Source organism: Penicillium chrysogenum (assembly GCF_028827035.1).
Source record: "Penicillium chrysogenum strain IBT 35668 chromosome Unknown utg000004l_segment0_segment0, whole genome shotgun sequence".
NCBI classification, from domain to species: domain Eukaryota; kingdom Fungi; phylum Ascomycota; class Eurotiomycetes; order Eurotiales; family Aspergillaceae; genus Penicillium; species Penicillium chrysogenum.
In genome coordinates, this window is record NW_026622752.1 from 3,901,061 (window position 1) to 3,925,971 (window position 24,911).

General features: G+C 50.1%; 10 protein-coding genes across 10 annotated transcripts; 4 read left to right on the forward strand and 6 right to left on the reverse strand.

The window, feature by feature from the left end:
- Window positions 1-23: 23 nt before the first annotated feature.
- On the reverse strand, window positions 24-2,498 carry N7489_007433 (dopey family protein; the record flags this gene model as incomplete). Its single annotated transcript, XM_056713183.1, has 4 exons — window positions 24-1,952; window positions 2,013-2,162; window positions 2,220-2,344; window positions 2,408-2,498. The coding sequence occupies 4 exons, from the start codon at window positions 2,496-2,498 to the stop codon at window positions 24-26; spliced, it is 2,295 nt and encodes a 764-aa protein (XP_056566898.1).
- Window positions 2,499-2,799: 301 nt separating this feature from the next.
- N7489_007434 (guanine nucleotide exchange factor MON1) lies at window positions 2,800-4,908 on the forward strand (the record flags this gene model as incomplete). Its single annotated transcript, XM_056713184.1, has 5 exons — window positions 2,800-3,391; window positions 3,445-4,301; window positions 4,358-4,539; window positions 4,603-4,837; window positions 4,900-4,908. The coding sequence occupies 5 exons, from the start codon at window positions 2,800-2,802 to the stop codon at window positions 4,906-4,908; spliced, it is 1,875 nt and encodes a 624-aa protein (XP_056566899.1).
- A 245-nt stretch (window positions 4,909-5,153) lies between these two features.
- Window positions 5,154-6,989, reverse strand: N7489_007435 (proline iminopeptidase; the record flags this gene model as incomplete). Its single annotated transcript, XM_056713185.1, has 9 exons — window positions 5,154-5,465; window positions 5,527-5,623; window positions 5,688-5,826; window positions 5,883-5,903; window positions 5,955-6,119; window positions 6,175-6,260; window positions 6,324-6,568; window positions 6,621-6,874; window positions 6,947-6,989. The coding sequence occupies 9 exons, from the start codon at window positions 6,987-6,989 to the stop codon at window positions 5,154-5,156; spliced, it is 1,362 nt and encodes a 453-aa protein (XP_056566900.1).
- Window positions 6,990-7,636: 647 nt separating this feature from the next.
- Window positions 7,637-9,747, reverse strand: N7489_007436 (uncharacterized protein; the record flags this gene model as incomplete). The annotated part of the gene is made up of 7 exons (XM_056713186.1): window positions 7,637-7,971; window positions 8,051-8,418; window positions 8,474-8,830; window positions 8,883-9,089; window positions 9,147-9,270; window positions 9,400-9,533; window positions 9,587-9,747. The coding sequence occupies 7 exons, from the start codon at window positions 9,745-9,747 to the stop codon at window positions 7,637-7,639; spliced, it is 1,686 nt and encodes a 561-aa protein (XP_056566901.1).
- Window positions 9,748-10,873: 1,126 nt separating this feature from the next.
- Window positions 10,874-12,355, forward strand: N7489_007437 (pyridoxal phosphate-dependent decarboxylase family protein; the record flags this gene model as incomplete). The annotated part of the gene is made up of 1 exon (XM_056713187.1): window positions 10,874-12,355. The coding sequence occupies one exon, from the start codon at window positions 10,874-10,876 to the stop codon at window positions 12,353-12,355; it is 1,482 nt and encodes a 493-aa protein (XP_056566902.1).
- A 97-nt stretch (window positions 12,356-12,452) lies between these two features.
- Window positions 12,453-14,623, reverse strand: N7489_007438 (putative Kelch repeats protein; the record flags this gene model as incomplete). The annotated part of the gene is made up of 3 exons (XM_056713188.1): window positions 12,453-13,880; window positions 13,936-14,081; window positions 14,179-14,623. The coding sequence occupies 3 exons, from the start codon at window positions 14,621-14,623 to the stop codon at window positions 12,453-12,455; spliced, it is 2,019 nt and encodes a 672-aa protein (XP_056566903.1).
- Window positions 14,624-14,992: 369 nt separating this feature from the next.
- On the forward strand, window positions 14,993-19,649 carry N7489_007439 (uncharacterized protein; the record flags this gene model as incomplete). The annotated part of the gene is made up of 5 exons (XM_056713189.1): window positions 14,993-15,074; window positions 15,107-15,310; window positions 15,377-18,903; window positions 18,960-19,038; window positions 19,090-19,649. 5 exons carry the CDS (start codon window positions 14,993-14,995, stop codon window positions 19,647-19,649), a joined length of 4,452 nt encoding a protein of 1,483 aa, XP_056566904.1.
- Window positions 19,650-19,875: 226 nt separating this feature from the next.
- On the reverse strand, window positions 19,876-20,961 carry N7489_007440 (uncharacterized protein; the record flags this gene model as incomplete). Its single annotated transcript, XM_056713190.1, has 2 exons — window positions 19,876-20,724; window positions 20,806-20,961. 2 exons carry the CDS (start codon window positions 20,959-20,961, stop codon window positions 19,876-19,878), a joined length of 1,005 nt encoding a protein of 334 aa, XP_056566905.1.
- An 812-nt stretch (window positions 20,962-21,773) lies between these two features.
- Window positions 21,774-23,259, forward strand: N7489_007441 (telomere maintenance protein PBP2; the record flags this gene model as incomplete). Its single annotated transcript, XM_056713191.1, has 2 exons — window positions 21,774-22,268; window positions 22,333-23,259. The coding sequence occupies 2 exons, from the start codon at window positions 21,774-21,776 to the stop codon at window positions 23,257-23,259; spliced, it is 1,422 nt and encodes a 473-aa protein (XP_056566906.1).
- Window positions 23,260-23,677: 418 nt separating this feature from the next.
- Window positions 23,678-24,474, reverse strand: N7489_007442 (uncharacterized protein; the record flags this gene model as incomplete). The annotated part of the gene is made up of 2 exons (XM_056713192.1): window positions 23,678-24,180; window positions 24,288-24,474. 2 exons carry the CDS (start codon window positions 24,472-24,474, stop codon window positions 23,678-23,680), a joined length of 690 nt encoding a protein of 229 aa, XP_056566907.1.
- Between the last annotated feature and the right edge of the window lie 437 nt (window positions 24,475-24,911).

The window sequence follows — 24,911 nt, forward strand, 5'->3', positions numbered from 1 at the left end:
TCAAAGACGCTTCAACAAGGTGATCAATCCAAGAAATTGAGTGCAGGAGCCATAAGCAGCGGACGGCTTCCACGTGAAACTTTGGACTGAGGGGGGGATAAGTACCACCAGAGCTGGTTGACAAGAGGGGTGATCAGATCGCAAGCATCCTCATAGCTGATATAGAAGCCGGGAGTGTGAATGAAAAACAAACTCGTCACCGTCGAAGCAATTGTCGATATGACAGAGAAAGAGGCGGTTGTTGGTTTGTCCTTCCCTGAGCCTAATCGCTGAGAGAGCGCTTCATACAGTTTTCGGTCTCGTAGAACGCGGGACCTTGGAAGCTTCTTGAGCAGAGTCACAAGAATATCGAGTGGTTCGTGGACAGATAGGTCGCCATTGCGGCTTTCAAGCGCCGCAATAGCTAGTTCGTGAGCCTCTCGAATGATCATTTCGCCAAGGTTCTTCGGAGCGTAAGGAAGAGGTGGAAGCTCCAAGCTATTTTTGCTCTGTTCGTAAAAACTGTGGACAGTTCTCAAGATATCAGTACCACGGCCCTTTGTGTCGTTGCCAGCAGTTTTTTCAGGACCCGTCTTTCTCAAGAATGCCCGCTCTGTGAGTAAACCAGTCAACGATTTGAGAACTTTGTTCAATGCAGCGGTCACGGCCTGTTTGTTGGGGGTGCTCTCCTTGGATGGAATCTCTCTCATCTTCACGAGCACTGACAATGCCAGCAGAGGCACATGGATCTGCACCATGTCTTCCTCGCGCACGTTGAAATTCTCAATGATAAATAGTGCAAGATCCAAGTCACGCAACACTTGGTCGCTATCAACGTCTACTCCAGAAGACCGGTAATCAACCAGCCTCAGAAGCTCAGAGAATATCACACCGCTTTCAACGCCATCAAAAAAGGCGCTCGCACTGCGGAAAACCTCTTCAAAGTGGTTCTCGGGGGCTGTGGATTCAAATGCCTGAACACTGCGTACAGTGGGCAAGAAAACAGCAGGGACAATGTATCCACCAATTTCCCAGCGATCCATTAGCGACAGAGCTATGCGAAATGGCTTGGTCCTTTCGGAAGGAATATTCGGTGCTTGTTTGATCATATCCAGTAGACCAGTGACCAATGGCTGTAAGCCTACCCGGCTGAAGTATTGTGATTGAGTAAGTTCCTTTCCATCTACGGAGGCAGATCGAGCGGTTTCCGATGACAATTTTCGGCCATCCACCGAAGAGACATCGTTTTGGGAATCCGGTCCTAAAAACCAGGCCCAGAGACGGCGGTTCAAGCTCATGTCTCGCCGAGTGACCACTCCCACTGCTGCAATTACCAACGTTTGAATGTCACCAGCTGCGATTTTGTTTTGCAAAATCGGAGAGCTGAGTGGAAGGTGGGTGACAAGGAGATCAAGGAAGTTCCGTTGTACAAGGACCTGGTCATCAGATAAGCCCGATGCAACACATCTGATCAAGAGGCCAGGCTCCGGTAGAATAACCGAGTCCGCTGCGGCCAATATCTCGGGCGGAATGTTCTGCGGATCGCTCCCGCCAGCCGTGCTCGGTCCACGATCTGCAATACCTAGTTTCGGGAGGTAGCGGTTCAGATATGCGAGGACACCAAGCCGTCGACTAGGGTTCGTTATAGATGCAAGAAAGAGGCATTGCCAGAAATACTGCCCAGATGCCGCGGTCTCAGAAGTCCTCTGTGTTTCAAGTTGTGCAGCAGCATCTCGCAGTTTGTTAATTGTGCGTAGTGTTGGCTCAAAATCCTCACTTGTCTCCTCTTCGAGGCCTGGAAGTAGGGCTAGAATGATTGCTTTCAAGGCGGGACGGATAGCCCATGGTTCCAGATCAACGATGTATCCCTCCACCAAAGACAGAAATAACGGGCGAACAGTAAGAGAGGCGAAAGTCAATGTTGGCGCAAGCCCAGGGAGGTACAAAGGCAGGTCGTGCGATAATCCCTCGAGCTGGTTATAAACACATACATCAGTAAGCACACTGGCAGTCTTTCATGTGGCCATGCATACCTTTATCAATCCAAATATGTACGTGTAGACTTCGAGGGCTTTTTGGTGTACGCCTGATGGCAACGATGGGTTCAAGCACTGGGCGAGTCGCTTCGATACTAACACTTTATGAGGGACGACAGGCTGATCGGGTGGGTGGGTTTGGAGAGCCTAATAATGATTATCAGCGATGCTACGGAACATCGCTACTAAGTCGAGCGAACTCACCTTTAACAGGCGACCCAGGAATGAGATATAGTCAGCCCATTCTTGGAGAGCGTTGTCGAAGAGCGAAAGCGCTCGTTCAACACTAGACGCATATCGGCGGTAGTTCTTGTCTTTCTTGAGGGACCCTAAAACCACCAGATATAATCAGACAACTGTCCTCTCATGCGATGACTGGGGTGGGCGCATACCTTCCTTGCCTTGTAGACGGGAGCGCGTCAAGGAGCTCTCGGAGCTTGCGGGGGAGTTCGACCTCGGAAAGGCATTGGGATCAAGACTCATTGTGCCAACGACGGACGTAGAATTGTTGTGAAAGCTTCGGACTACCCTCCGTCATATTTAGCACATCGAGGATGGCCCTGTGGGAAAGGGAGTTTGCGGTTGAATGTTGACCAGGAGTCAACGCAGGTGGCCACGTTCATTTGTTTTGTTCCGCCTTGGGGTAGCTCCGACTCGCCGACGTCAACGTCCGCCAACTATCAAATTGACAAACACAACTGATCAAGGACTCCGAATATTTGAAATAAACAATGAGCATTTAATAGCCTGAAGACCCGCGACGAGCGCCCGCGTCAAAAAGCGCATGCCCGCAGCGGGGATGAATACACAGCAAGACCCAGAAACCGACGGCCAACAGCCTGTCGAGACCTCCAAGCAACCGTATCTTTCCAGCCCATCAATCCCAGACCATGATGGGCGCAGTGACAGCTCGGAAGGAGAGCGGCCCCCTTTACCCCCGCGACCTAATACGTTGAGTCTATTGAGCGACGAAACGGGCTCCCGGACAGCTCTACAGGCAGAGGCAACGACAGCTATCTCACGAACCGATATCGAGACACAATCACCGGAAGCTGCTGACAGCGCTTACTCCACATTAGCTGTTCGTGGTCTGGGCCAGGGTCCAAAGGCCAGGGCGAGCCTCAGCCAGTTGGCGAGCCCGCGGGGCAGCGAAGCTGGAGACTCCGCTAGCATTAGAAGCTCAATTCCAAATGGTGATCCCGGGGAAGTTGAAGCGCTTTTTATGGATTTTGCTTCGACAGCGCCCGGTAGTCAACGACAAGGCGCTACAGGTCTACTTGACTTCCCCGAATTTGCGGCCGACGATATAGATGACGATGGAATTCTAAGCGAATTTGAAGCCGTCGGCGAGCTCAACGAGGAAGGCGATAACGAAGGTTTGTGTCAATAATCAATGGTCTCTTTATTTTATAATACTAACCCATACCAGAGCTGCTACTCCAGCGGTGGAAAGCAAAGCGCAAGCACTATGTGATCCTATCCGCCGCTGGTAAGCCGATTTGGACAAGGCACGGCGATGGCGGCCTGATATCTGGCTATGTCGGGGTTATCCAGACAATTATTTCATTTTACGAAGATGCAAATGACCATCTGCGAGGCTTCTCCGCTGGTGACACTAGGTTTGTTGTATTGACACGGGGATCTTTGCACCTAGTTGCAATCAGCCGTATGATGGAGAGCGACAATCAGCTTCGGCTTCAACTGGAAGCATTGTATATGCAGATCTTATCTACGCTAACGCTGCCTTCTTTAACCCATCTCTTCTCTGTGCGACCTTCTACTGATCTGTCGCGGCCATTGCAGGGTTCGGAGACCCTTCTCTCATCTCTGGCAGACAGTTTCACGCGAGGATCTCCATCGACGTTGCTATCGGCTCTGGAGTGTCTGAAAATCCGCAAACAACACCGGCACGCCATCAACAATGCACTTTTGAAAACTAAAGCCAGTAGTCTTCTATATGGCTTGCTTGTGGCCGGCGGAAGGCTCGTCAGTGTTGTCCGACCCAAGAAGCACTCATTACATCCAGGCGATCTACAGCTATTATTCAACATGGTTTTCGAAGCCGACGGGGTCAAAGCCGGCGGCGGAGAAAGTTGGATTCCCGTCTGTTTGCCTGGCTTCAACAGCAGCGGTTATTTATACATGTATGTGAGCTTTCTTGACATTCGCGACGACATCGAAAACAGCGCAGAGATCACCAAAGACGAGTCTGTTGCCATCGTTCTTATCAGTCCCGACAAAGAGGCGTTCTTTGAGATGCAAGCGATGCGTGATGCTCTTGTGGAGGTGAGATCGGACAATTCTATGCTATTGAATGGTATGTAGTACTAATGATACAACAGCAAATGGAGAGAAACGGCAGTCTAAAGGAGATCAAAACGGCAATTGACATTGGCCGACCCGCAACTACTGATATAGTTCCCGGAACCGTTCTACATCATTTCCTTTACAAATCGCGTGCCAACGTACAATTCACCATGTCATCGTATGCTCCCGAATTTTCCTCGGTGACTCGACGACGAAGGTGAGCACCACCCTTCTACCCTTACTGCTGCTTGTAATATTCAATGATTCTGACTGCCTGTAGATTGATGTCGATGTACAACAACTTGCACGCGAGCATCCACGCCAAAAATACCCATGTCAAAGTTCACCACTGTGTTTCGCGGTCAGCCACTTCGTTCGGATGGGTAACCCCTGTATTCGAATTATATTGTATCGCTGAGCCGAATACTAATCGAAATGCACTTGCCCAAAGCGCTAGCAAGATTGCTCAGTGGGTGCAACGTGAGGAAGAGAGGTTATTCATCATTGGCGGTGCGGTACGTACTTTGTCTCGCTTCGTCGTTATTACTGGGGTGACAATACTGATCAGTTCAAACAGGTTTTCTGATATCTTCTGATGCTTTCGTACTCAGACAACGAAGAAAGTTTCCTGTAGATACTATCTCATGATTTATTATACCCAATGCTACGTCCACGCCCAACCCTACATATGTATTTCTTTCCTTGTGTCGTATTCTAGTCTACCTCTACATCTCAAAATCTCTCGTAGACTTTACTGGTACTTGTTCTGAGTTTCATCGTTGTTCCTAGAAAATCCACAATACGTATGAAATTCAACGCCGCATATGTGGACTAATCGAGTGAATCCTCTCTCAGGTTGAAGAGCTGACGCATGATCTCACCCGACTTGCTGCGCAGCGCATCGTGATACATAGTGTTGGTGATAAACTGCTTGGAGTTCTTGATCTTGGCAGCAGTAGCTGTAGCCAGATCATAGTGGACATACATATCATCTATGTAGGTTGCAGCATATACCGGCACCTCATTCTTGGCCAGTTGAACCTCGTCGTATAGGGCTGGCCATTCGTCTGTCGTAGCCAGAATTTCGGCCGCTTCCTTGAGCTCTGAGAGCTCTGAGTAGGACTCGAACATATCCTTGAAGACCTAGGTGAGAATTGGTGTTAGATCTTTCTATTGAAGAGATCAACTTGATTGGGCTTTTTACCATCTCGCCAGTGAAGTAGATCTCAGGCAGCGAGTCATTGATCTGGAATTGCGGGTTTCTAGCGCGCAGCCTGTCAGCAGCCCAGAGAGACGGCTTTCTATATTCATTGTTAGACACAGATACCTTATGGAAAATTGATAGCACCGAAAGCTTCTCCTTACCCTTGGCAATAGATTGATTCATGCAGAATGGCATAGATGATATTTTTATCCATACCCCCATTACTGTCAATCACGGAAAGAGTCGGCAGAGTAAGGAATCCAAACATCTCCAAATCGTTGGTGACTCTGACAACAATGTCTAGACTCGGGTTTAGTATTTTTAATGCGATCTTCACGAGACAAAGCAAAGTTTACCGTGCAGACTATCCAACCCTCCTAGATCGTGTTAGCTTCAATAAACTCGGTTGTCTGAATCGAGGGTCTTACCGTGGAAGCCGAACATAATGCCCAGCTGCTGGAAGCGATACGGAGTGAGCAATCCGGATGGCAATGCAACTTTGTTTCGGGTCAGGTATTGCATGATATTCTTGACGCGGTTCACATCCTCGGGGTACTTCTGGTAGTAAGCCTCGTTTCTCTCCTTTACCTTTTCTGTTTTCGTGTCAATGTCTCGAACAAAATACCTCGAGGAAACAGGGGAGCGCACCGTAGGTCTTCGCATAGACAGGGTCTGGCCCGTTGGTAAGAGGGGGAAGACCACCAGTAAGGAAAGCTTCTTTCAAGCCCTCCGGGCTGGAAGTTAAGGAATGTCAGCGGGATATTCGGGTATGGAGATCGACTCATTTCAGAACATACAACTTTGACAGGTAAGTCACGGCACAGAAGCCACCAAAACTTTGGCCAAGGATACTCCACCGGCGCTGGTCAGGTGGGTAATCTTGCGTCAAAACATCACGAATGGCCTCGCAATCACGGACAATGCTGTCTGCACGGAAGTTCTTGAGATACTCGGCCTGCTTGATTGCATCTCCCTGGCGGGCAAGGGTTCCCGCTGTGAGAGTGGAACTGAGGCCAGTGCCTCGTTGATCCAGAAAGAGCACCTAGAGAATGGTTGAGCATCAATCTACAAGATACGTGGTGAAAGTCACACACTTGATAACCCTTGCTGAGTATGAACTCAACCCAGGGGTAAGACTGCGGGGCACCACATCCAAAACCAGGGCCACCTTGCAGGTAGACCAGCCAAGGTAGCTTGCCCTCTTTGGCATCCTCGCCCTCTGCTTTAGCGAGCTCGATGGGTTTGTTCAAGCGACTGACACTTCGTGCAAAGAGCCTCAGAGTCTCCCCAGCGGGCTTGCTGTAGTCCACAGGGACATCGAAGAACAGCTCGGAAACCCGAAGTTTACCTGGATAGAGTCAAATTATCAGTATCGAGACCAGTGGACTAACTATTGATGATAAATGAAGATGATATTAACCTGGAATGTTATGGAAGCGTCGATCAATCAGTTTCGCGGCCATGATTGCGATGTTGATGCGGACTAAAAACAGAGAGCGCGTTGGTGACAAGCCGCTTTGCGGAGAACCGCACCAACTTTTTAGTCTCAGCCTTGTTGTTAACCTGCAGTCACCCAGCCAATAAAAGAAAAAAAAATTGAGTGTTTCCCTTTTGTCTACTACTCATGAACTATTTACGGATGGGTAAACTATTGTATATATAATGGGAGGCTAGGAAAAGAGCCACAGGGAAATCTCTATATTCATAGGACCTAACTACTACCATAGACCTTGGAAGCTCTACAGGTATGTAGCTTCATGGGGACAATGACAAAGTCCTGAAAGCAGCCAATGACAATGCATATATATGGATCGGGAGTGGGACGGCATGAAATAACATTGGCTATACTGAGAGGCACGTCTAGAGATATATATAGCCACCCCTAGTGCCGAATACATGTAGGTTGGACGCTATGCTTAACGCCTTCCTTATCGAATATTCCTCATAATGTGTAGTATTACCATATTATAGTATCATCCTGGGGTGGATACATTATAGCAAATTGACCTCGGGCATATCAATTGAATGAAAGATTATTTCGTCATTAATTCTGCATTCTGTTCCCAAGACAGATCATTTTCAAAAGAGAAAAGATAGAACTAGCCTCTTCTTACTCTGAGTTTGTACCCGAGGGTTTGTTGGCCGCAAGCTGCCGCCCTGCCTTTAGCAGTAGTAGAGACGCCGGTAGCTGAGCAGCGGCAAATCCGATCATAACAAGCAGCTGCGTATTGAAACAGCTAGCTAGAACGCTCTTCGCCGCCTCCTGTAGATGGGGACTTAGACTTTCTATCGATTTCACGTTCTCAAGGAATAGGTGCAGTTCGTGTGACGTCAAAACACCCTGCAAACGCTGCGCTAGACGACCGTTCAAGATATTAGATGCAATGGCAAGACCAATAGCACCGCCGAGAAAGCGGATCTGAACCACGGTGCCAGTGGCAATGGCTACAACGAAAAGCGACGGACCAGTTAGTCAATGTATCAGTCACCTTACTATCGAGAAGCTTGTCAGGAAAACACATACCCAGGTCTCTGTCCTCGACTATGTATGGTGTCGATAGCACGAGGATACCCATTGTCAGACCCATTCCTGTACCGGCAATCACTAGGTAACCAATATCTGTTGCATGGAAGCCCCTAGAAGCGGTAATGGTAGAGAGAAGCCCAACACCGACAGTATGGACTGTACAGCCCACGAGCAGAGTATAAATAAACGGGATGCGTCCCCTAGCGCTGGCGATATTGACAATAGCTGCGGCAACTGCCGCAACAGCAGAATACCCAATCAAATAGATACCAGCGTCCAAAGGCGACTTGTCCAACAGAAGCTGGGCTTGCTGTGGAACATATACTAGGACGACGTTGTACGGTGCGCCGATGACAAACGAAGAACTAAAAGTGGTGTCAGAAGAACTGTACGATAGCCATGAACTTTAAATGGACTCACATAAGTATTCCCAGCCATGGACGGTCGAAAAGCCATCGCTTGGGGAATATGGGGTCTTTGCCCGGAATGCCCGAGATATACCATTCCCAGGCAAAGAAAGCGATCCATGAAACCCCCGTGAGCACAAGTAGCGCAATGGCGTCCCTTGAGGACCATGAGAATGCCAGATTGGTTTCGTTCAATACGGCGACTATCAAAAATGAGCCAGCCATTATCAAAAGCGATCCCATTATATCGAGATTAGCAAATGAGCGATAAGAGGCTCGTGTTCGAAATGAAGGAGTGTGCTGGTCAAGACCGAAGTGTTTGGGCATCGCAGCGATGATAACAACGATTGCAATAACGCACAGGGGTGCACTAATAATCTAATTAGCATATCTTTCAACACAGATGCTGAGCTATCACATACTTCACAAAAAACGTCCATCGCCAGGCCGAGTTTTCCGCAAGAGCACCGCCAACGATTGGGCCTACCAAAGATGCAAAAACAAGGCAAAATGACATGAGACTGCTGTAGATTGGAAGCTTCGTTTTAGGAGTTATCTCGTAGACGCATAGGATAGTCAAAGCGTATGTACCAGCGCCCCCAATTCCTTGGAGTGCTCGGAATATTATACTGCCTCAGTAGTTAGCCTTGGGACAGCAAATGAGCGCAGAACTACGTTAGACCTACAGTTGGTCAACTGTCTGAGCAAACCCACACCCAAAAGAAAATGCGAGCAAAATAACAAGAGCAGCGATTGTGGTTTGTTTCCTGCCGACTATATCGCTGATTTTTGTCCATATTGCCATAGAGCCTAGGAGTAGTACGAGATCAGTAATGAGAGAGATAGAGACGGTGGGAAGCTATTTCAAGATGCATGTTTCAAGGAAAAAGTAATCCAAAGGAAAGGTAAATCATTATAGAACCGCAATTTGAGTCATACCTGTGTATGTGGCCAGATATCCAGTAATAATCCAACTTCTCTTCTCGAAGCCCTCCAGGTCATCTGTGATACTCGTGAGAGCCGAGCTCACAATCGTGACATCCAAATTAGAGAGGAAAAACCCAATTAAGAGTCTATCAGAACGTCAGCCTTTCTCATCCGAAATCTGATTTCACTTGACACATACCCTGTGGTGGTGAGCACTAGTCTCCATCCTGTCGGGTAAACAATTTCACTTCCTGGAGAAGGTGCTCTCTGTGCCGACCCCTTTTCTTGTCCGCGCCCCCTAGCGCCGTCTTTGCTAGCCTTATCCGAGGTCGGCTCCGCGAACTTGATGTGGCCAGACATGGTCGGCCTCTCGACAATAGGTGCTTCAGGAGTGGGTGAAGACTGGAGTGACAGCCATCGTTGCAAGAAAGTTTTGAACGTGACCACCTGTCTATGTAGGACCAAGCCCCGCGTATCTTCACCCCAGGGGCTTCATGTGGAACGCAGGAGACGCGCGATGACAGAATGTGGAATATTTACATGCATAAGAAGGGTGATCCGCGTCGATCATTGAACCTAGATACGCTGGATTGGGTATGGCTTGGCATAAACTTGGTTTTCTGGGGCATGCGCGACTGAATTTGGGATCTCTGGACTTCTTCTGCGAGTCGGTTTGACGGTACTATTCTCCGACCTTTTGACTGCGATATGGTCTGGGAAAGGAGAGTGAGTCTCGATCACGGGCATTGGTCTCGCGCGATTTATTTTCGTTATCTGAGACAGATTCTCCTTGCTCAGGGCTGACTATGCGCCCCTGAAATATGCATCATGATATACAAGATAGATAAGGTTATCCAATGCATTCAAGTAAGGAGAACTTGTGCACTACCCAGGCGAATTCGGAGAGTAACGCGAGCGGGTAGTTGACTTAGCAACAAATAGACTAAGTCAAGATAACATCTCTGCTCCGTACTTTCACCCCGAACTTGACAGGATAACTAGACGTTCGTCAGCACCCAATGAGATCCGAAGGCAATAGGGAACAAGGGTTGGAGGGCGAGAAACGAAGTAAAACCAGCCCCAGTCCTCCGTACACCGGTCGGCGCCTGAGGCTAAACATGAGTCACCACTCTGACTCTCCATCTCGAGGTCTTACCTAGGCCTCCATCTTCGACAATAGATATCTCCAAGATCAGAAATATTGGAAGGTTGTAAGATGCACCGGAACTAGAACTCCGGACATCGGACTCACAGCTTTGCCCCACTTATCCCGCCATCTACAATAGGACGTTCCATCTGAACGTGCCCTGGTGTCTTTCAAAGAGCTCCGTCTACTTTATGCGTAAGATCCGAAGTAATCAAATCCTGTTCTTGGAAGGTACAGCCGAACTTTACAGGGAGCCTCGTTTACTTTGCAAATCCCGAGATCCCGGCATTGGTATATATTGGCCAGACTGTTGATTTCCCCAAGACACACACTTCAGCCATGCAGAACCAATTTCAACAGGATCTATGGAAGGCCACCCAGGGACCCTGGGTCTCAGGCATTCTCCCTAGCGCCGAGAACCTGGCGCGGGCTAGAGCTTCTCTCCCCGCGACACTTCCAGATACAGGATCCAATCTCGAATCCGTCCAGCGACACATTGTCGATGATATTGTCCCGGCATTCAACGGAGGAAGCCTAAGTGCCAACTACTATGGCTTCGTCACTGGCGGGACTACTCCAGCAGCGCTCTTCGCGGACAACGTTGTATCTGCTTACGACCAGAACGTCCAGGTGCATCTCCCAAATCACTCAATTGTCACCGATGTGGAGTACAACGCACATGGCCTCCTTTTGGATCTCTTCCGGCTAGACCGTTCTATCTGGCATAACGGAACGTTCACTACTGGTGCCACTGGGAGCAATATCCTTGGCCTAGCATGTGGGCGCGAGTTCATCTTGCAAAAGGCGGCGCAGAGAAAGGACTGTCATCTCCAGAGTGTTGGCGAAGAGGGCTTGTTCGAGGTATTGAATGCACTGGGCCTTTCTGGGGTGCAAGTGTTATCCACGCTGCCACACTCGTCCCTCGTGAAGGCTGCTGGTGTGCTAGGCATCGGTCGTTCCAACGTACACAACATCTGCCGAGCCGACGACCCGCTCCGGTTTGATATTGGTAAGCTTGAGAAAGAACTTGCGAGAACAGACAAGGTCAGCATTGTTGCGATATCTTGCGGAGAGGTCAATACTGGTCGTTTTGCAACAAGTGGTGCGGATTTGAAAGAAATACGCCAGCTGTGCGACAAGTACGGAGCCTGGATGCATGCTGATGCAGCATTTGGGATCTTTGGTCGTGTTCTTGGTGAAAGCCCGGAGTTTGCGACAATCAAGAAGGGCTGCGAAGGAATAGATCTGGTCGACTCGATTACCGGTGACGGCCATAAGCTTCTCAACGTTCCCTACGATTGTGGCTTTTTCTTTACCCGACACCCGAACGTGGCAGGGCAAGTATTCCAAAATGCAAATGCAGCCTACTTGGCTGCTGGAAACTCCGATGGCCCTTCCATCCCCTCGCCTTTAAATATTGGAGTTGAAAACTCTCGCCGATTCAGAGCGTTGCCGGTGTACGCATCGTTGTTGTCGTATGGCAAGTCTGGATACCAAGAAATGCTGGAGCGTCAGATAAGGCTCGCCCGGAAGATCTACGGATGGGTCTTCGAGCATTCTGGGTATACAGCTTTGCCAGAAACATCGTCCAAATCCGAACTGCTCGATCAGACATTTATGACTGTTCTGTTTCGCGCGAATGATGAGAGCTTAAACTGCGAGCTAGGAAGCAAGATCAACGAGAGCTCGCGAATGTTCGTCTCGGGTACCAGCTGGGATGGATCCCCTGCTTGCCGCATTGCAATCTCAAATTGGCGAGTAGATGTGGAGCGAGACTTTGCGCTAGTGACAGACGTGTTGGCAAAGGTTGCCCAGAGCTAGGGGGCTAGTAATACGTGGGCGCAAAAAAAGCAGACTTAGAATCTCAAATATTGGACATTCAACGCTTAAATAATTTTTTGCATCTCTGTAGAGGGTATCAGCGGCGACGACCAGCTCCTCCCATATTCTCAGTGCGGTCAGACATGCTGACGACCTCTCCAATACCCGCGGCCTCTTGCTCATCTTCCAGAGCCATGATTTCCTCTCGGCTATCCCACCACTTTTCTTCGGCCAGAGAGAACGCTGCCTTGCGCAGTTCCTTGACAGTACTGCCACCGGACTCTTCCCTCTCCTTGACAATTCCCATCATGATATTCTGCCATTCTTCAGAAGTGCGGCTGAAGAACTCTCGCAAGCTCTCGAATGGCCGAGGCAAAGGTCGGCTGTCATTGACATTTTGCTCTTCTGGTTCCTCGAGTTCGAGTTGCTCCATGTCCTTGCCAACAGATGGCACATCCGTCGGAGCAGGCGAAGGAGCATCGAGAGACATCGCTTCGGCCTCAGCCTCATCATCTTCATCCATTTCCTCGTCGTCATCATCGTCATCCATGTCTTCGTCACTGTCTTCGGCTTCCTTCAAGAGGTTCCAATTCTCAGGCTCCCTGTAGAATATCTCCTTGACGCCGTCCAGTTTGACTAGATCAATGGAATACATATCGTCGAAAGTGAATTCTCGGTCACCCTTTTCAAACGTACCACCAAAGATGAATAGGGTATCATCTTGCACTGCTAGCTGAGCATTGAATCGCCGATGGGGCATATCGAAGCGAACAACTGAGGGCTGTGCGGGCTCCACAGGTTCTTCGGGCTGAGGCGTGCTTGTTTCCATATCATCATCTTCATTGTCCCGGATTCCAACTTTAGCTTCCAGGGCTTTCAGGTTTGCCAAAAGCTCCTCCTCGTCCGCCTTGCCCCTATTTTTAGACTTGGCATTTTGGTTTGCCTGCTGCTTTTTGCCGGGCGCGCGGGGACGTCGAAGACTCAACGGGAAGAAACGGTTTCTGTCGGTGGTCCAAGCGAAGAGAGTATCGAAGAATTCGCTTTCGATACCCTCCTCGCTTAGTTCCACGTCGTGAACACCACCGAACATGATTCCTCGGCCCTTGTGGTATGCCATGGTAGTGCCAACACGGGGCGGATTGGGCGTATTAGCGGGCTTCTTTCGTCGCTCCCATCGAACTGTAGGTGCGGTTGACGATGGAGCCTCAGCTGTAGGGGGCGTGACTCTCAAGAACCAAGTATCCTGGTGAACCATGGGGCGGAGAACCATCTTCTGGGGACCACCGCCCTTGCCTTGCTTACCACCACCCGCAGCTGCCTTCACTCGGGAGTAGCCTCCATAGAGAACTGCCCCAGTATCGTGCGGTAGCAGAGAGAATGATGAGCGAGGATCGGGTTTTTGGGAAGCAAGGGTTAACGCGGGGTTGTGCCAGGTATACTGGTTACAATCATAGATCCACAGGTCTTGCAAGTACTTAGTCTGCTGGGAAGTATCTTGGAATCCACCAAAGAGGATGATGTAGTTCTGTGTCGGTGTTAGCTCCAATGGAAAACATAGAAGCTGAAATTGAAACACATACCTTGAAATAGGTCATGCGGTGACCACTTCTAGCAGGAGGGCCTTTTCCTTTAACCTCGAGCCGAGTCCATTCTCTTGTGGCTGTGTCTAAGTGCCAAAAGTCATTGTAGTGATAGAACGTGCCTTGCTTCGGCGACGAGAACTCTCCTGCTGATAGTTAGTCTCTGCACCCCAAAAAAAACACCAAAAAAAAAAAAAAAAAAAAAAAAAAAAAGATTCAATACATCCAGCAAGACAATCTTACCTCCAAACATATAGATGCCTCCGGAGTTTCCTCCTCGGCACCATGCATGACCACTTCGAGGAAGAGGACTGTTGGGACTAGTAACCTCTCTCCATTCGCCGCGGTCAATCAAATAGACGAAAAGGTTATTGAAGAAGGTGGCATGCGTCCCGTCAAAGTATTCTCCACCGAAAAGCAACAGCTCATTTCGGTTCGACGGAGATGCTAGCAGGGTTGAAGACGAACGTGGGACCGGTGGCTCAGAGGGAACTTCAGTAACCTTCAAGAATTTGGCCTGCTCTTCGGCGTACTGGGCCAGAATGGCATCTAGGTCTGCGTCTTCAGCATCGCTGTCTGCATCTTTGCCCTTGGCTTTAGATCTCTTTTCTTTCTGTGCGGTCTTCTTTGTCTGCTTTGCCGCTACGCGGTCCTTGTGCTCGGCGGACTTCTTGGTCTTTTTGCCCATTTTGGCTCAATGTTGGATACGAAGGCGAGTTTTCACGATGTTCTTTTCGTGGGGCAGAAATTATGCCTTTCCCCACACTGAATTGCCCCCCTCCAGATCAGATCTATGTCTGTAGGCCTGCTGCGTCCACCACTGAATTTTGTTTATATCCAACTTCGACAATATAAGAACATATAATAAGAATGACTGGTATATACAAGATTTGATGTTCTTAGTCCAATTTGGTCGAGTAACTTTTAGTTGAATGTAGTGGCCTCTATAGATTGATTTTGGTTGACCGCTCACGTGCCGACGCGTCCATATCAGTTTCGCGATTGCCCTCATTACTCCAAACATCAAGATCCACGGCCATGACAGCAACAGGCCCCCATGACGAAGAATAACTTAGCAACTCATCTCAAATGGTTGATAACCCAAGGGAACCCTGTCCAACCCCCTCTGGCCCAAATCAGTTTGCCTGAACGCAACAATCACGTATCACAGCAATCTATTCCCCCACCGACGAATTCGCGGCCCTCGATGATATCCTTGAAGACGCGGAGAATGAGACGGATATATCAATGGCTAGATTGTTACCTCAATCCTCGAGCAAGCCTCGAATGCTGAGCCGACACGACGCGGTCCCCACCACTACTCCGTCAAGTACGAAGAAACGGGCTTCGCCGAAACAGTCAAGCGTAGCTCGAGGTATGTGGCAGATTAAGACGAACCTCGTGGGAAGTATTAAACTGACATGATCTGCACAATTATCAGAGTCCTTCCGAGAACCACCATTATCATCATACAAACCTTCTCGGCCAAAGTCGACTCCATCGCGACCAGAGAGTTTTCACGCGCCTGAACAGGATGAAATCGAATCAATTGATTTGACAGGGGAGCTTGATCGATCCATTCTATCCTCGTCGGAGACTCTCCCAGCTGGTGAGCCGCGTGGGCCGTGGGCAGAAGAAAGCACCCCATGCGCAACTCGCGAGAAACGCGGCAAGAAGCGCAAAAGTGACGAGTATACCTCCGATCTTCTATCGCCCTCGAAACATGCGACGAAAGTGCGGACTGCCTCGAAGGCGGCTCTGTTTCCCGCCACTAAAGCCGTTGTTTCGGAACAGCCCACAATCCCACGTCAGACAACTCAAACAACTCAGACAAATTCCCGAAGCGCGGTGAAACGGCTTGGGCATCATTCACCCGTTGCCCCACGGAGCCATCGAAAACAAGTGATCGCGGACTCAGATGATGACGATGATCTCTTTGACGACTGGCCTGATAATGAAGATCCCGCCGATAAGATGATCTTGGATGCCGAGGGGAGTTTGTACCCAATACTTCCCGAGATGAGTCCAACGGCGGATGAGAAAAAGATTGAGACCAAGCGTTCACGGTTGGACTCTACGCCCAAAGCATCGCTCCCAACTGCACAACCATCGACCCAGCCAAGGAAAACGACTGTTGTCAAAGACCCTATCCCGTCGACACCTTGGTCGAAGCCATCCAGCTCAGAGGAGAAGGACCCGGATCTTCTGAAGTTTTTGACCCTTGGAAATAATGCCTTCGGGCATGCGATTTCCAAGTTGAAGTCTACTCTGCAGAAGAATTCTGAAATTGTTTACCAACAGGCCATGGAGGGCCAGCCAGTCCCGGAATTGATCGCCGAGAACAAGGCTCTTGTTGCTCAGGTCGAGGCAATTGAATTATTGCAAAAACATCAAAACACCCACAAGGGCTGTGTTTCTCGCAAGCAAGATCTGAAGCAAAACTTGATACGTGTGATCTCACAAGGTCTAGACCCAACAACTATGCCAGAAGAGCTCGCGCAGAGTCGAGCAGTTGAGGCAGAGTTGGAACAAACCGAATCGAAAATCTGTGAGCTCCTATCTCAAGCAAATATTCTCGAGTTAGCGCACGATTGCCCATCTGAGAAACATACTCAGCCCACCGTCGAAGTCCACGCGGTCACACGGGAGCCCCCTATTTTCTCTCCTTCGCGGACCGACTTGAAAACAGAATCCCGTGGCCAGCAGCATTTACCCCGGACAAGTCCTAAGAAAGCCAAAGAGACAAATCGGGCAAGTAGCTATGAAAACTGTATTTCGCGGAATATGGGCACGCCGCCATTAGATTCGATGGATCTCGATGAGTTCGACTGGAATGTCAGCGACGATGACATATTAGAGGCAGCAGAGGGCTTCGATGGGGCTGATCAGATACCCGTCCGCGAGCAAGCCACTCAAAACCGCAGGGTTTTCGCAGAGACGTCTGGCAACGTTCCTAAAGCCCCCGTCCCGAAGAAGTCGCCCGGTCATAGCGCCTTTTGGTCAAACCATCCATGGTCTCAAGAAGTAAGGAAAGTGTTGAAAGAGCGATTCCATCTCCGCGGATTCCGACCCAATCAGCTTGAAGCAATCGATGCGACACTTGCTGGCAAAGATACTTTCATTCTCATGCCTACTGGAGGAGGAAAGTCTCTATGTTATCAATTACCTTCTGTGGTAACGGGTGGACGCACCACAGGGGTAACAATCGTTATATCCCCATTGTTGAGTCTGATGGAGGATCAGGTATCACACCTGCGGAAACTGAACATTAAGGCCTTCATGGTCAACGGCGACACCAACCCGGAAGAAAAATCCTGGATCATGAGCCAGCTCTCGAACGCAGCTGGCGAGGGGATGGAGGTCTTGTACATTACTCCTGAGATGCTCAGTAAAAGCCAAGCCGTGATCAGAGCCCTTGAGAAGCTTCACGGAAGAAACAGATTAGCACGCCTCGTCATCGACGAGGCTCACTGCGTCAGCCAATGGGGACACGATTTCCGACCTGATTACAAGGAGCTAGGAGAGGTTCGAGCCAGGTTCCCTGGTGTACCAGTCATGGCCTTGACAGCCACCGCCACTGAGAATGTCAAAGTTGACGTGATGCATAATCTTAAAATCACTGACTGTGAAGTGTTCTTGCAGAGTTTTAACCGTCCTAACCTCACCTACGAGGTACGGTCGAAGGGAAAGAATGATGAGGTTCTGGCCAGCATGGCGGAGACCATTACAAGCTCATATCAGAATCAGTGCGGAATTATCTACTGCCTCTCGCGAAAGACATGCGACAAGGTTGCAGAGGATCTACAGAAGAAGTACCACCTCAAGGCGCTCGCTTATCATGCCGGTATGTCAGCCAAGGCAAAATCGGAAGCTCAGAGGAAGTGGCAGATGGGCCGGGTGCATATCATTGTTGCCACCATTGCATTTGGAATGGGAATTGACAAGGCCGATGTGCGATTCGTCATGCACCACAGTATCCCGAAGAGTCTCGAGGGGTATTATCAAGAAACCGGTCGTGCTGGTCGAGACGGCAAACGTTCTGGCTGCTATCTTTACTTCGGATACAAAGACACAGCAACCTTGAAGCGGATGATCGATGCAGGAGATGGCAATGGTCAGCAAAAAGCTCGTCAAAAACAGATGTTGCGAAACGTGGTTCAATATTGTGAGAACCGTAGCGATTGCAGACGAGTGCAAGTCCTCGCCTATTTTGCGGAATACTTCCGCCGAGAGGACTGCAACAACACTTGTGATAACTGCAAGTCCGATTTGGTGTTTGAGCTCCATGACTTTACTGAACAAGCATCCTGGGCCATCAAGATTGTGCGACAATTCCAGAACACAAAGGAGAAGGTGACTGTGCTATACTGCAGCGACATACTTCGCGGGGACTGCAAACGGCCTAAAGCTCCAGAGCATCGCATGATGCCGGGATATGGGAAGGGATCTGACCTCGACCGTGGAGCAGCCGAACGTCTGTTCTACCGGCTGCTGGGTGAAGACGCATTGGCCGAAGACAATGTGATCAATAAAAGTGATTTTGCTATTCAATATCTCATTCTCGGCCGCCGTGCGGCAGAGTATGAGAGTGGGCAGCGAAAGATGAAATTACTGGTTCGCGCGTCGCCGAATAGCAAGGCCAAAGGCAAGAGCAAACCTTCGGCTGCCGCACAGAAGAAAAAGTCTGGCGGCGATCCTCAGTCCACCATGGTCTCTTCTCCAGTGCAAGCTGCCCAAGACCGCCGCCTTGACCGTTATCAATATACCGGTGTTCCAGCTGCACGTCTCTCGGTTGATGAGGATAGTGATGGCTTCGAACCGATTCGAACCACCGGCAAGCCTCGCCGCGCAAACACACACGAAATGGGCCCTCCAATCACCAGCGATCAGAAATTGGATCAACTTGATCATATGCATCGTGTAGTTGTGGAGGACTTCCAAGAGCATGCCAAAATTATGCTTCAAGATGTGAGTAATCGCTGTAGTTATCGGCACTCCATCAAGAAACTGACAGTTGTTTATAGCTTGTCGTTAAGAAGGGCCTTCGGTGCCAACCGTTCTCTGATCAGGTATTACGTGATATGGGCATCTCCTTCCCCTCAAGTAAATACTCTTCTTTCATCAATTTGGAACACCAAGCTAACAACGAGATAGATCTTACTGAGCTTTCTGCGATCCCGGGAATCGACCAAGATAAGGTGAAGCGCTATGGCCGGCAGATCCTGGGACTGGTTGATAATGCAAAGCGGCGCTACCTGGAAATGAAGCAGGAAGCAGAGACCGGCGGCATTGTTCCGGATCCCAACCACCATAATGTCATCAATCTCAGCAGCAGTGATGAGTATAGTGACGACGACTTGTTCATGGATGAGGTTTCTGTCTTCAATCTGGACAATCCTGTTTCAACCGCACCCAGCAATGCGGCTGAAAATATCACAAGCCGCTACTTCCCTCCAGCAGCATCTCCGGGGTATGACTCTGGTGACGACTGGGAATCAGGTACTGCGCCTTCCGGCTCGAAGAGTCGCAAGCGCCAGCCTGCTAGTGGAAAACGACCGTCAAGGCGTAAATATGGCTCCGCTGGCAGCTGGAAGGGCAAAAGCGCACGACCAAAGGCCAAATCCGGCGATCATCCTACAAGCCAGTCATCTGCCCAGCGAAAGAATGCCAGGGCCAAAACGCCAAAGTCTACGATCGGAATGATGCCTATTTGAAGTTTTTGTTATTGTTCTTTCCTCACCTCTTGTCGGGTTGTTTATGATTGATTCAGCGTTTTCACAAGCATCTCTAGGTGTTCTTTTCTCACGGTTCATAGGGAGTCATTTGGAGGTCAGGGTTATGTAGTATTTGACATGTTTACAAAGGACCGGGATATGAGAAGATACACATTCATGAATCAATAATACCATTTTGTCACTCAATCATGGAAACTCTCCACATTCAATGCCCCAGTGAGCGGCCAAAATCAATTAATCGAAGCCGCCTCGCATCTCGAGGGTGAAACTGCGCGACCTTGGCTCTCACGAGAAATCTCGAAGACGCCGAGTCGCGCTCCAAATCAATATAGGAGTCGGCCTCCAACATGGCGTCGAGAAGACCGTGCATCTCCTTCGCAGCTGCCTCTCTCTTGTTTATGGGAGCCTCCTCCGCATTGCGTTTCATAAACTTATCAATCCGCTGCTGTGTTCCATCCTCTGTTTCTGCTGGCTCTTTCTGCTTCTTAGGCTTGCCGTGTGCTGTATAACCGGCCTTTAGCGTAGCATCCGACACTTCGAAAGCATCGCCCACAGTCGGGCCGCCGAGATCCTCAGCAGCAAGCATTGGGGCAAGAGTGTCATCGATGAACTTATCCAACGAGACCTTGAGGCTCGCTGACGTGCGGTCCAGTTCTTTATTTTGCTTTTTCTGTAGGGCAAGCTGCTCGCGTGCCACCTGCGACGGAGTTTGCTCCTCCTTTCTCGTGTTCGCATTGCGGATTCTCTGGATCCGCTCTCGCAGTCCGCTTGCGATTGATTGAGAGTCGCGTAGATTGGCCTCTTCGACCCGCGAGCGCTCTCGGTCTACAGACAGCTGTTCGGCGGTCATTTTGACAGAGATCTTGTTTTCTTGGACAAGCCGCGCGGTTTCTTCAATGGCTAGAAGTGATGGCAATACCGAGTCTGTTGCTGGGAGCTCGTCATCGGACTTGAGAAGCGAGTCGTATGCTTTTTTGGCCCGCCGGGCTTGGGAGATGCGGGCCCAGGAATCAGTGCCCGTTTCTGTTAGGTCAAGGGAATTGCGCTCCCGCAGCTATAACACATGTCAGTCGAGGGATTCTACTATAATGAGAATCTAACATGCCTTGTTCAATTCATCCTGCTGACGTTTGACTTGCTCTTGAAGCCCTTGCAAGGTTGCATCTAAACGTCGCGTGTAGACATGCAATGCAGTCCCACTGAGAGGTTCTTTTGATGACTCTTGCTCTGCTTCTAGGCGCTTTTCTGCGAATTTCTGGATCTTCTGCACGGTTTGGTCGGAGATATCCATGCTTATTTTGGCGGAGCGACGCGAAATGCAAATATTTTCTTCTAGAAGTACGAAAAATACTTTTAATTAGAGCTCGATTGCCATATAGACTTGCTGTAAAGTGCTTGATTGAAATTTTGGAGGCAATCAAAATATTGAACACGAGACGAGATGCATCACGCCCATGCAACATTCGCGTCGACGTCATGTGACCAAGCTTCACCCTCGACTTCCTTCCCCCATCGCCAACTTCATCTCTTCTCCTTTTAATCACCGCGATCTCATTTCATCGCCTTCATCAATTCCATTACCCCCACCTTTCTTCGAGATTTCATTAGATTCTCGCCAGTGAAGCTATTAACTCGTTGATTACGAGTTTAGCCCGCACCCTTGACCTCAGATTCAGACGTTATCGGAGGCTACAGTGTGGTACGGCAGGCAACGGTTTCTGGCGCTTGATATTCTACTTGCCTCATTTCCTATTTCCCATCGCGTTCTCCCAAGGATCCCATCTCCACCCTTTTCGCTTCCTCATCATTTCAAGCATCTCGGCAACCCCCGTGAAGCTTCCCCGGTTTTGACAGCAAAGCCCTCACTTGAATCTGCACTTTCTCCCGTCTTACATCGGCACTTCCTCAGTACCACCTTTCCTTCACAGCCTCTCCAATCTTCTCAAAGCACCAATCTCCCCTTCCGATCGCCAGCAGCACCAGCACCTTCCGTGGGAAATTCTGGTGTACATAAAACGATCATAAAAGAAGAAAGCAGATTTCATTCTTGACACCTTCCGATTTCACTTGTAAGTGAAAAGAAAGCAGCACGGACCATCCAAGATGTCGGCTTCTCCTTCCAACCTTCAGTCGACCAAGCGTCCTCTCGAGGACCCTTCGTCGCCATCCGGTCCCAATGACCAGCCCGAGGCCAAGCGCCCGGCGCTAGACAAAGTAGTCAAGAGCGACGCCGAGGCGGAAACAGATGTATCCAGTAGCCAGGTTCCTGCTGTCGAAGGTGCCAAGGATACCCAGGGAGATACCGTGGTTCCCGATGCGCCCAATGGCAAGGGTCTCCCTGACACCCAGCCCATCCAATCCACAGCTTCCCAGGCCGACCGAGCGGCTTCTGATCAGCCCCCACAGGACGAGTCGAGCTGGGTTCATATTCGTGCGGTGATCTCCAGCCCGGAGGCAGCCACCGTGATTGGAAAGGGAGGTGAGAACGTGTCCCAGATCCGCCGTCTGTCCGGTGCCAAGTGCACTGTCAGTGATTATTCTCGGGGTGCAGTGGAGCGTATCCTGACCGTCAGCGGTCCCCAGGATGCTGCTGCCAAGGTAGGTCCTTTCTTTCCGTTCAATGGGTTTGTTACGAGGTTCGATTGCTAATCACGAATATTAGGCGTTTGGTTTGATCATCCGTACCCTTAACAATGAACCTCTTGAGGCCGCTTCTACTGCCCAATCCAAGACGTACCCTCTGCGTTTGCTAATTCCTCACATTCTAATTGGCTCCATCATCGGCAAGGGTGGCAGCCGCATTCGTGAGATCCAGGAGGCTTCCGGCGCTCGCCTGAATGCCTCGGATGCTTGCCTCCCTCTGTCCACGGAACGGTCCCTCGTCATCCTCGGTGTTGCGGATGCCGTCCACATTGCTACCTACTATGTCGCCGTCACCTTGGTCGAACAGCTATCTGAGCGTTACGGTGGTCCCGCAGCTTCGGCATATGCCACTCGCAGCGGTGGTCCAGCCGGTGCTGTCCCTGGTGGTATGCAAGTTGTTCCGTACGTTCCTCAGCCGGCCGGCGGCCAATACGGCCACCCCGATACGTTCAAGCGTCACCACCCTCACCCCAACCGTGCCGGTGGTGGTGCTTACGGTGTTCCCTACCTGCACGGCCAGCCAGCTCCTGCCCCTGTCCCTCAGACCCCGATGCACTTCCCCGCCGCTCCCCAGGCCCCTTACGGCGGTGCAGGCCCTCACCAGCCCGCTCCCTTTGTTGGCGGCCCCCAGCAACCTACCCCTGGCCGTGGACCTCCAACAGCCCCTGCTCCCGTGGGCGCTGCCATGCCCGGTCAGCCACTGACTCAGCAGATCTACATCCCCAATGACATGGTTGGCGCCATCATCGGCAAGGGTGGTGCTAAAATTAACGAGATACGTCACCTCAGCGGCAGTGTGATCAAGATCAATGAGCCCCAGGAGAGCAGCAATGAGCGTCTGGTTACTATCACCGGTACCGCGGAGTGCAATCAGATGGCTCTGTACATGCTCTATTCCCGACTTGGTTCGTCTTCCCCTTCCCCAGGTGAATCCCCTTGTGCCTAGGTTCTAATGGATGAATCAGAGAGTGAAAAACACCGGATCTAAGTCTAGCAGCGCAACCTAGTACGCTTGCTACGAGAGTCTTATTGCGGGGTTCTGCCCAAAATTTTACGGTGGTTAACGAAGTCTCTTTTTCTTTGCCTTCGATTCTCTCATGGTGTTATTCCTTTTTTTTGCTTTTTCTTACTTTCTCGTTGTATCTTATTCCAAGGCGCTGATTGACTTTCTGCCTTTTCTAATAACAATTCCCGCAATTATCCCTTGAATCAAGTAGCCCTTTTCCCATTCCACTACCTGCTCTAATTATCACCGACATATCCTATGATCCACGCAACAGCTCAAACTACATCCACGTCCCAACACTAATCCACGACACCTCGCTCTCCTTCGTTTCTTTCTCTTCTTATCTCGATTCGAGCCCCTAGCCCTCGATCTTTTGAAAACTAACATGTTTCATCTCCAACCCAGGAATAGGTGCCAGCATCTTCTCCCTCAGAGGCGCAATACTCTGAACAAACTTCTCTGTCTCCTTGGCCTTGAGATGCACCTCTATACTTTCCCAGCCAACAGCGAGGAGGTGAGCGAAAGCTTCCCCAGTCGGACTCTTCTCGTGCGGCAGCTTACTCGGCCGGTCAATATGCCCCATCGACCACGACCGTGGCCCCGCTGACTGTGGCAGCTGTTCGACCATCGTGGTGCGGAAGTTGATCAAGTCAGCGTTGATCTGCTTTAACGCTGGCACTTCAAGGTCGCTTCGGAAAGACAGCGTGCACAGCTCAGTCACGGGGTTTTTTGTTAGTGTTTCTGTGATGGAGAGTGGAGGGCTGAATGTGACGCGGAGAGATGATGGCGGCTGAGGATTGTCTGGGGCCAGGAATGGCTCGAGAAGTTGGATGTTTATTGTGCTGCGGGGGTCGGTCCAGTCTATTGGTTTGGGTTAGGCCGTATGTTGTAGAATTGTAGGGGTGTGGGTGTATGTTGTAGTTTGAGAGTTGTTGATTGAGAGTTGTTGAAAGGGATGCTGAACTCACCTACAACCCAGACGATGGTGTCTTCGTCTTCGGACGTGCGTCCCCAGGATGAGTGCTGATGACCGCTTTGATGCTTGGTCGTGATGAAGATCCTCATAAGAGCCTCGCCTTCCTCGTTGGTCGGGTCTTCAGGCTTGACGGACGATTTGACGCGAAAGAAGGTAACCTGACTAACGGTTTGAGACATGTTGGGTTGCTTTTTCTTTTTCCAATGATAGTATGATTGGGAGAGAGGTACCTAGGCAGACCTGGAGTTATCAAAATACAGGTGACTGATGTCACGGGCACATGATGTCACTGGCCATACAATCCCAATTAGGAAACTGCGTTGGCTCCTTCCTTCCTTTCTTCCTTCGTCCCTTCCTATTTCGTGTAGTGAGTACCTTCCCCAGTAGAGTCATGGCCAACCTTCGAGGTACTTGGTTGTCTCCTTTCCTCTCTTCTCTCTCTTCTTTCTCTTCTCGTCTCTCTCCTTGACAGCCACACAAAATGTCCTGGTCATCCATTCCCTTCCCACACGGAAAAATTCTACTGTTCTTCTTGGCTACGGGTCTAGGCCAACTCTTGTCCCCTAGTGTCACAATCTGCGTGTTGGAATGGTTATTCTTCTGGCACCTTCTGTCT